The sequence below is a fragment of the Argentina silus genome (genome assembly GCF_951799395.1).
Source record: "Argentina silus genome assembly, chromosome: 22".
Classification (NCBI taxonomy): domain Eukaryota; kingdom Metazoa; phylum Chordata; class Actinopteri; order Argentiniformes; family Argentinidae; genus Argentina; species Argentina silus.
The window spans coordinates 6,970,891-6,982,960 of NC_139676.1; the positions used below are offsets into that span (position 1 = coordinate 6,970,891).

The 12,070-nt window shown below is 40.7% G+C and overlaps 1 protein-coding gene across 1 annotated transcript in view; it reads right to left on the minus strand.

Annotated features, from left to right (window-relative positions):
• Positions 1 to 2,185, minus strand: part of LOC310822055 (endonuclease V-like) — a gene marked incomplete at its 3' end in the record, with an annotated part of 64,767 nt that extends 62,582 nt beyond the window's left edge. Inside the window, exons 1-3 of the mRNA XM_083694345.1 lie at positions 2,092 to 2,185; positions 370 to 541; positions 2 to 136 (exon numbers count right to left, since the gene is read on the minus strand). Of these exons, the coding sequence (XP_083550471.1) occupies positions 2 to 136; positions 370 to 541; positions 2,092 to 2,135 (351 nt within the window). The 5' untranslated portion in view covers positions 2,136 to 2,185. The remainder of the gene's footprint in view (position 1; positions 137 to 369; positions 542 to 2,091) is intronic.
• Positions 2,186 to 12,070: the final 9,885 nt, after the last annotated feature.

Sequence of the window (12,070 nt, forward strand, 5' to 3'; positions counted from 1 at the left end):
CCTGAGGTAGCAGGCTGGGCTGGGTCTTCTCCAGGCGCTGCAGAGCCTCCAGGAGGTAGGGGGTTTCTCTGAAGGCCAGGAAGCCAGCGATGTAGGGGGCAGTCAGGGTCACCATTTGACTGTCCTCGTACAGCAACTATGGGGAACACATTGTTCAACACACACACACACACACACACACACACACACACACTTTAATAAGAAATTATTAATAATTTTGGATTTTGGCTACCAAATAGCATTCTATGCAAAATTAAGGATGGCTTTATGCCCGGTGGCTATATTAAAATAGGCTAAAATGAGGCTCAAACCTCAGAACAAAAAATAACTTAACAAGATTCTTTTGGGGGGTTTGAGCGAGTGTTTTACCTCTAGGTCAGGGTAGCTGAGAACCACTAGCTGGGCGCAGGCGTTGACGTCATCTCCTTTGATGAAGGACAGGTCCACTCCTCCGACTCTCCCCAGGCCAGGGAAGTCTGGACTCCTCTGCCAGTCCTCTGTGTCCTCCTCCACTACCTGCTGTCTCAGGCTGGCCTGCTCACTACACAGGGATAGGATAGGATATCATATCATACCATACCATACCATACAATATGATACCATACCATAGGATACCATACCATACAATATGATACCATACCATACAATATGATACCATACCAAAGGATACCATACCATACAATATGATACCATACCATAGGATACCATACCATAGGATACCATACCATACAATATGATACCATACCATAGGATACCATACCATACAATATGATACCATACCATAGGATACCATACCATTCAATATGATATCATATGATAAAGCATAACACGATACAATCAATACAATACAAATACAATACAATACAATCAATAAATCATGCTGTCTCAGGTTGGCCTGCTGACTACACATGGAGAGGATAGGATATTATAGGATATACCATAGCTAGCATATCATATGGTGCTATTTAAATAAAGTATATTATTAATATCATTATACCAAACTATACCATATGACACAACTATGCCATGAGGCCTATAATAACCATACGTTACCAGCGGTATAAAACATTAACCACAATGACCTGTAAATAAAGTTTATGAACAACCTGGCCAGATGAGTTCCACAGCCTTATCAACAGCCAATAAACAGGTAGATTATTGATGATCAATGTTGCTCCTCCTATTACAACCTGTTATAGCCCTCTGTAAATTATAGGAATATAATAAAATACACTTCACGTGCATTACCCACGTGCACTAAAGCATTCATTATTCAAGCATTATACAAGGTACTGTATAAAAGGACATATGATGTTTTCCCAAATCTGAATAAGTCTGAATACACAAACACACCTTTCGAAGTGTACTGACTGTACAATGTTATTTTCTACTGTATTTACACAGCCATAACAATAACGAGACATATTTCTCTCTGAAAATGTATTGTTTGGTCTGATTTCCTCTGTTATCGTGGACTTGACGTACAGCCATGAATTGTATACTTAACTATGATACGATTAGTTTAGCTACACCTTGATATTGTCTAGGGTAGATGCCAAGTGGGATGCTTGGGACGACCCTACCCTAACCCTAACCCTAACCTTAACTCTAACCCATAGACTTAGACTTATCCTAACCTTAACCCTTACCTAACCCGTACCGTTTGAAATGTCAACTTCAATGAGCTGACTTCAGGGTTGGGTCGTCCCCATCCCACTTAGCATTTACCATCTTTCTAGGGCTGCCACTTACGGTCACGGTTCTCCCTTGAGTGAATATTACGATTTTTGTGGTGGTTTTGGATGAATTGGTATTTATTTCTGTATTTGTCGCCGACATTAGATACACACAGGTCCAGTTTTCGGGCTAAATATTGAATAGATAAACCGTAACTATTCAACCATTGGGGGACTTAGAGGAGGTGAGCTTGTTGGCAACTGTCAGTCAAATTTGACAGTTGTGACCTGTCAACACGAGCACGTGCACGTCCTTCTCTACTTCTCTGGTAGCTTGCTCGCTCCAAAAACCTGACAACCTGACAGTTATTGCATTAAATTCATATCCATATGAAAGGAAAGAAACGTGTCTGACCTTTCCCATTGTTTGACCAATTCTTCTTCGGGTATAACTGACATTTGTTTTGTTAAAGAGCAGGAGCTGAGTTTTCTCTTCCGTGTATCGAGCGTGCTGACGTTTTATCGTGGAGGCGGAGCCAGGTGCGTCAACAAAAGTGGCACTTTTTTTTTTTACTTCAACAAATTCATTAAAATAGACCTGTCTTTTCAAACACAATGAGCATCTAGGAGTGTATATCAATCTGTGTATATCATTACAATGTACACAGCATTTTGTAAAACTTGTCTTCAGTGTGTTGGCCTTGATTCATTTCTGGTTGGTTGTCGCCACCTAGTGGGCACTAGATCTACCTAATCTCAGACTGTTGCTCAATAAAGCACTGAGCACAGACCCAACATCACGTGTTGATGCCTAGTATGTATTATGATTTCATCACGTGCATCACGTTTCAGTTATTTACTCTCAGATCAATAAAGTATCTTATATCCGCCTGACTAGGTTTATCAGCTACATAACTCATTAACATCAATGATAAACACACACACACACACACACACACAGATGTTGAAAAAATATAGAGTTGTTATTTTGTACTTTGCTCAATTGTCACGGAAATACCTTTTCATTTACGATAATTTGTTAATGTTTGAAAATCTATTATTGTTTCCTTATGGCCATGTGAGATAAGTGTATAAAAGTGCTTCTCTTTCTCTGGTTGATCAGAACCTGAAGAACTGACCTGAGATTCACTCTCTAACAGGTAAGTCCTCTACTCACCTACACACTCTCTTGGAGAGTTACTGGCATACCTGTATTTGCTGTTTTAAATGCTGTCTTTCAATGAATTCAGATTCCTAGCATTATTATCCTCTAATTGTTATGTGTGTCTTCTTTTCAGAAACCTATCATCACCATGACAATGTTGACCATTTCTCTGCTTCTCTGCGCTGCCGTTGCCCTGAGTGTAGCAGGTATGAGAGACAAGACCAAGATTTCTTTTCAATTTCTGTTTCTTCCTTCTTTCCTTCCGTCCTTCCTGGCATTTATTTATTGCAGTTTTATCAATTTATCCTGTAATTCTTTGTAACTCAAACTTTAGGTGTCCGTTTATTTTGTTTGTTTAGTAGTTGAGGTCCAACTTTTACTCTAACTTTGCCTGTTCTTGTTTCAGGGCCTGTACTGGAGGCACCTGTGGAAGGGCTCCCTCCTCTTGGTGAGTGTGTGAAACTCAACCCCTGGTAGAAACAGAGTCTAGATGTCCGGTCGTCAGGTTTTAGATGTTGATGAAACTCCATGCTTTGTATCTTTAGTGTTTGGTTCTGCTCACGCAGTGCCGCTCTCTGTTACAGGGCCCTTACTGGAGACTGACGTGGAACAGCTCCCCCCTGTGGGTGAGTGTGTTATCAGTTATCTGACTGTCAATATCTATACGAGGCAACAGGGTTGGAGTAAAATGTTTTTCCCTTCTGAAAACAGTGTCCTTCCCTTGACAAATGCCTACTGTATGTTATTGTAGAGTTTATGGGTGATGAGGGATACAACCTGGAGCAGAGGCCAGAGATCATGAATGCTGAACAGCCTCTACCTCTGGGTGAGTCTACTTTACTATGTTGGTTCTCTGTTACAAACAATTCGGCTATGTTGTGTTTAATGAACAAGGGCCTGGTGTTTAGTTACTAGTTATGTGCAGTAGTTATGGAAGCCTATAGTTTGAGTTTGTACCCTAAACAACCTCTTCTTACAGATACAGTGATCTTTGAGGAGATGGATGCTGAACAGGGACTACCCCATGGTAAGTATGTTTTCCTGGTTAAAGTGAAGAGTGTACATCAAGTTTAAAAAAATTATTTTTAATGTTGACTGTCTCTATCTTCTGAGGGGATATGATGTATAAAGAGAACCATCCTTTTGGTTAAAAAAATACATGTTTTGCTCTCATAGCAGAAACCCTGGAGGATGCAAATGCTGAGCCAGAAGTCACTCTTGGTGAGTGTTTGAGTCACAATCCATGCTGTACATCTGTAAATTGTCAGTTACAAATAGGGACAGGAGTTTTTCCATATGACCATATCGTCTGATCCAGAAAACCTCTGGGCCCTGGTCATACACTATATAACTATAGCCCTGAGTTTTTCCTGTCAAGGTAATTTGGTCAGGGAAGTCTCCTGGCCCTAGTTATATAGTAGGGTGTGTATTGACTGGACGTGTCTCTCCTCCTTACAGAGGAGCTGGAGAGGATGGAGGAGGAGGAGGGGCCACAGAGCAGGAATAGTTGCCCCTCCGGATGGTCCAAGTATGGGTCACGCTGCTATGCGTATTCCCCCCTTGTAAGGACATGGGGCGAGTCAGAGGTAAAGCTGTTTCACTGATTCACCCTTACAGTGAATGACACCTGTGTACCAAGTAGTTATTATCTGCTGTGTCCCATTTCTCCACTCAATTTCTCTCCTGAGAGCATTAAATAATGACTCAATCTCATATATACTCGTTGACATGTAAGGCTACTGTAAGTGAACTCATGTGTCTCTCTACCTCCCTCCCCCTCTCCCTCTGCACCTCTCCCTCCCCCTCTCTCCCCAGAGGAACTGTGTGTTCCAGGGAGGGAACCTGGCGTCAGTCCACAGCATCGGAGAATATCACTTCCTTCAGGACTTGATATGGAGTCATACTGGTGATTATCCTATGACCTGGATCGGTGGCCAAGACTCTACCCATGTACGTATTCATTTACCTATCGGTTATGTGTAAAGCAGGGGAGGCTTGTGGGGGTAGAAATCGTAGGATGGGCTCATTGTAATGTATGGAACATAATGAGGAATGCTATCAAACACCTGTTTCATACCAATCCCCATTCCATTCATTATAATGAGCCCATCCTCTGATTTCTACCTTCATCAGCCTCCATTGGTGTAAAGGCACATCTTTAACCAGCCATGAGAACAACAATAAGGGTGGATGGCTTGTGATTAAAAAATTACTGAAATACTGAAAGAATTGGTGAACAGTGAATTGATGAATGGATGATGCCTGGATGATGAATGAATGATGCAAAGTAATAACAAACAGAGTTTCAAAAAGTATGCTGGACTGAACTGGCCTGATATCATAACTTATCACACAGTCATAATTCACATTACAGAGCCGAGCTGAGCTGAACTGAACTGGGCTGGCTCTGTTACACATCCACTATAGTATTGTAGTTGTACCGTTACAGTGCTGGAAGGGCACAGTATGGTTCAGGTTGGCCCTTTAATCTGTAAAGTCCCTGACTGAGCTCTTCCTGTCTCTTACTCAGGAGGGCCTTTGGCTGTGGAGCGATGGGTCCCGATTCTCCTACACCAACTGGAACATTGGACAGCCCAACAACTGGAAGGGAAATGAGGACTGTATTAATATGAACAATGGAGGTACAGTTTGTTACTGATCCTTTTCCTCTAAGTAAAGCAATCATTCTATTTGTCGTTATAAAACTGTAGTATCATTGACATGCTCAGTCACATATTTGTTTTTCATTCTGGATTCTTACCAGTTTATTTGTGCTCTCTTTGTCTCTATGCAGCTCCGAAACTGTGGAATGATTTTGACTGCTTGGCTCAATACCCCTATGTGTGTTCCCGAAGACTGTGATCTCTCAGACATCACTGCTGTGAAATTGACTACTTGCATAGTGAATCTGCAGTGTGACAACATTGGACATGATTTACAGAAAAACTTATGATACTACTCATTCTCTTTCATGTTCACTGCACTTGTTAATGAAGATTTTGTACATACATCATATATTTATGTTACATTTTCCTGTTTTTATACAGTATGCTTTTGAATACAGGAATAGTTCTGTTGGTTTTGTACAGTGTTGATTTTAAACATCAATGTAATGTTGAGTGTTTTATTTCAGAATTAAAGCGTTCAATAAAATGTTATAAAATGAGCCCTCAAGTGTGTCTTAACTTCTCTCTCATTCTCCTCTCCTCTCCATCACTTTGGACAGTGTCACAGGGACATGAAGAAAGACTGTATGTCACCCCTGAAGTGAAGAGTCACCTCATAAGACATAGAACTCAAATCAATCACATTTAATTGTATAGCCCTTTTTTGTCAGTTATTTCACAAGGTGCCGACCGTGGACCACCCTAAAAAGGAAAAACTCTGCAGTGGCAAGAGGACCTTTGGGGACAGTGCCAAGCTGCTATCGGGCAGGTTGTAATCAACTTTGTTCTAAGGGCAGAAAGAATCAGATTCAGGGCAGAACACATCCAACTGGTTTCTAAAAAGTCAGTGGGCGGAGTTTAACAGATGCACAACTTTTAAAAACATGGTGGAGGTTCGATCTGTTTGAATCTTGTAAATTAAACCTTGAGTTACAAGTTGTATCATTTTAAAATCATTATTATGTTACAGTAGTCAGACACATGAATATCTCTAAGATACAACTGCTCTCATGACTTGAAACCAAGTAAAATATAGTAAGCTAGCATTGACATGTTAAGCTAATCATAGCAAGCTAGCTTGCTAAGTTTTAGCAACCCCTTAGCTTCTCATGTTGAACTAAGAAATATAACTAGCTAGGTGTCAAATATACAAGTCAGCTAACATTTGCTTTATTGAAATGTTAAGTTGAATAAGCTATATTAACAAATAAAAAAATGGATAGAGACAGTTAACATGTAAAATGCTAAGCTAAATAGAGCTAGCTAGCAGATAGCTATCTCTTACTGATGTTGAGTCATAGAGCTAGCTAGCTATGTCTCAAATATACCAGTAAGTCAGCTACTGTTAGAAATTATTTTTATAAAAACAGTTGCATCATAATGCTCAATAGCAGACGAGTAAATAAAGCTATTCAGTTCTTTATTTAGGGTGATTAAATTTACTAATTGTATTTGATATTCCATATGCAAATCAATTGAATTAATATGTTTTTTAATCATCTGAAATTTACTAATGTGATGGCCTGTTGATAAATGAGAGATGAATCAAGCATTAGTTCCATGGTACTTGGATTAATACATGAAGAGGTAAGGGTCAGGTCATCAAGAAAGAAGTTGCAACACACGCTTACACAAAGAGCTATAGTGGAATAGTACCAGGCTAGGGAGGACATACCAGAGTAGGTATCTTATCTCTTACAGGGTGCTGACTCCGCAGCTGGGACAATGGTGTGACCAGCCCGTGAACAACAAGGGATGCCAAGTCTAAACCATGGTTCCTCCCCAACCAAATAGCCAATCATAATCATTTTGTATTCTGTAAATACTTTGTTTGACTGTTTGAATGCATCCATTTTTGGAGGGTTGGTTACAGATTAACAGCTTGCTGACTGTGATTTTCTTCGCCAAAAGTGGTCCTTGTACAAGTCTAGAATTTTGACATATAAATAAATAGCTAAAAGTAAGAAGTAGTTTGTCTTCTCTTCAAATAAAGAACACGTTCTCACACTACAACTGACTTTATAAAAAATATTAAGTTGAATAAGCTATATAAACTTAAAAAATTAATGTACTGTTACACTTCCCTGGGGGGCAGAAACGTAAAATGCTAAGCTAAATGTAGCTTAGCTGAACAGAGAGCTACACCCTTGAATTATAAAATAGAAATACGCTGATAAGTCATCTCCCACTTGCTTTATCAAAACATTTAGTTGAATAAGCTAAGGGGTGTTTTAGGCCCGACCTTTGTCATGCTCATTAAAGACACAATCCGTAACTTCAAATACAGACAAACGGCGGCACTGACACAAAAGGATAGGGCTGGAAACATTGTACAACTCATTGATATAGATCTGTACTGACAGTCTGTGACATCAACAAACTGACTTTTAAACATATTTTGATTTGTTTACGTTCTTGTTGTCTGTGTTATTTTCTACTGTATTTACACAGCCAAAACAATAACGAGACATATTTCTCTCTGAAAATGTATTGTTTGGTCTGATTTCCTCTGTTATCGTGGACTTGACGTACAGCCATGAATTGTATACTTAATATATATTGATATTGTCTAGGGTAGATCGACCCTACCCTAAACCCTAACCTTAACTCTAACCCATAGACTTATCCTAACCTTAACCCTTACCTAACCCGTACCGTTTGAAATGTCAACTTCAATGAGCTGACTTCAGGGTTGGGTCGTCCCCATCCCACTTAGCATTTACCATCTTTCTAGGGCTGCCACTTACGGTCACGGTTCTCCCTTGAGTGAATATTACGATTTTTGTGGTGGTTTTGGATGAATTGGTATTTATTTCTGTATTTGTCGCCGACATTAGATACACACAGGTCCAGTTTTCGGGCTAAATATTGAATAGATAAACCGTAACTATTTAACGAGCTAGCGAATTCATTTGAACCATTGGGGGACTTAGAGGAGGTGAGCTTGTTGGCAACTGTCAGTCAAATTTGACAGTTGTGACCTGTCAACACGAGCACGTGCACGTCCTCCTCTACTTCTCTGGTAGCTTGCTCGCTCCAAAAACCTGACAACCTGACAGTTATTGCACTAAATTCAATTAATTATCATTACAATGTACACAGCATTTTGTAAAACTTGTCTTCAGTGTGTTGGCCTTGATTGATTTCTGGTTGGTTGTCGCCACCTAGTGGGCACTAGATCTACCTAATCTCAGACTGTTGGTCAATAAAGCACTGAGCACAGACCCTACATCACGTGTTGATGCCTAGTATGTATTATGATTCCATCACGTGCATCACGTTTCAGTTATTTACTCTCAGATCAAGAAAGTATCTTATATCCGCCTGACTAGGTTTATAAGCTACATAACTCATTAACATCAATGATAAACACAGACACACACTGACACACACACACACACACACACACACACAGACACACACACACACACACACACACACACACACACACACACACACACACACACACACACACACACACACACACAGATGTTGAAAAAACATAGAGTTGTTATTTTGTACTTTGCTCAATTGTCACGGAAATACCTTTTCATTTACGATAATTTGTTAATGTTTGAAAATCTATTATTGTTTCCTTATGGCCATGTGAAATAAGTGTATAAAAGTGCTTCTCTTTCTCTGGTTGATCAGAACCTGAAGAACTGACCTGAGATTCACTCTCTAACAGGTAAGTCCTCTACTCACCTACACACTCTCTTGGAGAGTTACTGGCATACCTGTATTTGCTGTTTTAAATGCTGTCTTTCAATGAATCCAGATTCCTAGCATTATTATCCTCTAATTGTTATGTGTGTCTTCTTTTCAGAAACCTATCATCACCATGACAATGTTGACCATTTCTCTGCTTCTCTGCGCTGCCGTTGCCCTGAGTGTAGCAGGTATGAGAGACAAGACCAAGATTTCTTTTCAATTTCTGTTTCTTCCTTCTTTCCTTCCGTCCTTCCTGGCATTTATTTATTGCAGTTTTATCAATTTCTCCTGTAATTCTTTGTAACTCAAACTTCAGGTGTCCGTTTATATTGTTTGTTTAGTAGTTGAGGTCCAACTTTTACTCTAACTTTGCCTGTTCTTGTTTCAGGGCCTGTACTGGAGGCACCTGTGGAAGGGCTCCCTCCTCTTGGTGAGTGTGTGAAACTCAACCCCTGGTAGAAACAGAGTCTAGATGTCCAGTCGTCAGGTTTTAGATGTTGATGAAACTCCATGCTTTGTATCTTTAGTGTTTGGTTCTGCTCACGCAGTGCCGCTCTCTGTTACAGGGCCCTTACTGGAGACTGACGTGGAACAGCTCCCCCCTGTGGGTGAGTGTGTTATCAGTTATCTGACTGTCAATATCTATACGAGGCAACAGGGTTGGAGTAAAATGTTTTCCCCTTCTGAAAACAGTGTCCTTCCCTTGACAAATGCCTACTGTATGTTATTGTAGAGTTTATGGGTGATGAGGGATACAACCTGGAGCAGAGGCCAGAGATCATGAATGCTGAACAGCCTCTACCTCTGGGTGAGTCTACTTTACTATGTTGGTTCTCTGTTACAAACAATTCGGCTATGTTGTGTTTAATGAACAAGGGCCTGGTGTTTAGTTACTAGTTATGTGCAGTAGTTATGGAAGCCTATAGTTTGAGTTTGTACCCTAAACAACCTCTTCTTACAGATACAGTGATCTTTGAGGAGATGGATGCTGAACAGGGACTACCTCTTGGTGAGTGTGTTTTCCTGGTTAAAGTGAAGAGTGTACATCAAGTTTAAAACATTTATTTTTTATTTTTTTTATGTTGACTGTCTCTATCTTCTGAGGGGATATGATGTATAAAGAGAACCATCCTTTTGGTTCATAAAATACATGTTTTGCTCTCATAGCAGAAACCCTGGAGGATGCAAATGCTGAGCCAGAAGTCACTCTTGGTGAGTGTTTGAGTCACAATCCATGCTGTACATCTGTAAATTGTCAGTTACAAATAGGGACAGGAGTTTTTCCATTTGACCATATAGTCTGATCCAGAAAACCTCTGGGCCCTGGTCATACACTATATAACTATAGCCCTGAGTTTTTCCTGTCAAGGTAATTTGGGAAGTCTCCTGGCCCTAGTTATACAGTAGGGTGTGTATTGACTGGACGTGTCTCTCCTCCTTACAGAGGAGCTGGAGAGGATGGAGGAGGAGGAGGGGCCACAGAGCAGGAATAGTTGCCCCTCCGGATGGTCCAAGTATGGGTCACGCTGCTATGCGTATTCCCCCCTTGTAAGGACATGGGGCGAGTCAGAGGTAAAGCTGTTTCACTGATTCACCCTTACAGTGAATGACACCTGTGTACCAAGTAGTTGTTATCTGCTGTGTCCCATTTCTCCACTCAATTTCTCTCCTGAGAGCATTAAATAATGACTCAATCTCATATATACTCGTTGACATGTAAGGCTACTGTAAGTGAACTCATGTGTCTTTCTACCTCCCTCTCCCTCTGCACCTCTCCCTCCCCCTCTCTCTCCAGAGGAACTGTGTGTTCCAGGGAGGGAACCTGGCATCAGTCCACAGCATCGGAGAATATCACTTCCTTCAGGACTTGATATGGAGTCATACTGGTGATTATCCTGTGACCTGGATCGGTGGCCAAGACTCTACCCATGTACGTATTCATTTACCTATCGGTTATGTGTAAAGCAGGGGAGGCTTGTGGGGGTAGAAATCGTAGGATGGGCTCATTGTAATGTATGGAACGTAATGAGGAATGCTATCAAACACCTGTTTCATACCAATCCCCATTCCATTCATTATAATGAGCCCATCCTCTGATTTCTACCTTCATCAGCCTCCATTGGTGTAAAGGCACATCTTTAACCAGCCATGAGAACAACAATATGGGTGGATGGCTTGTGATTAAAAAATTACTGAAATACTGGAAGAATTGGTGAACAGTGAATTGATGAATGGATGATGCCTGGATGATGAATGAATGATGCAAAGTAATAACAAACAGAGTTTCAAAAAGTATGCTGGACTGAACTGGCCTGATATCATAACTTATCACACAGTCATAATTCACATTACAGAGCCGAGCTGAGCTGAACTGAACTGGGCTGGCTCTGTTACACATCCACTATAGTATTGTAGTTGTACCGTTACAGTGCTGGAAGGGCACAGTATGGTTCAGGTTGGCCCTTTAATCTGTAAAGTCCCTGACTGAGCTCTTCCTGTCTCTTACTCAGGAGGGCCTTTGGCTGTGGAGCGATGGGTCCCGATTCTCCTACACCAACTGGAACATTGCACAGCCCGACAACTGGAAGGGAAATGAGGACTGTATTCATATGAACAATGGAGGTACAGTTTGTTACTGATCCTTTTCCTCTAAGTAAAGCAATCATTCTATTTGTCGTTATAAAACTGTAGTATCATTGACATGCTCAGTCACATATTTGTTTTTCATTCTGGATTCTTACCAGTTTATTTGTGCTCTCTTTGTCTCTATGCAGCTCCGAAACTGTGGAATGATTTTGACTGCTTGGCTCAATACCCCTATGTGTGTTCCCGAAGACTGTGATCTCTCAGAC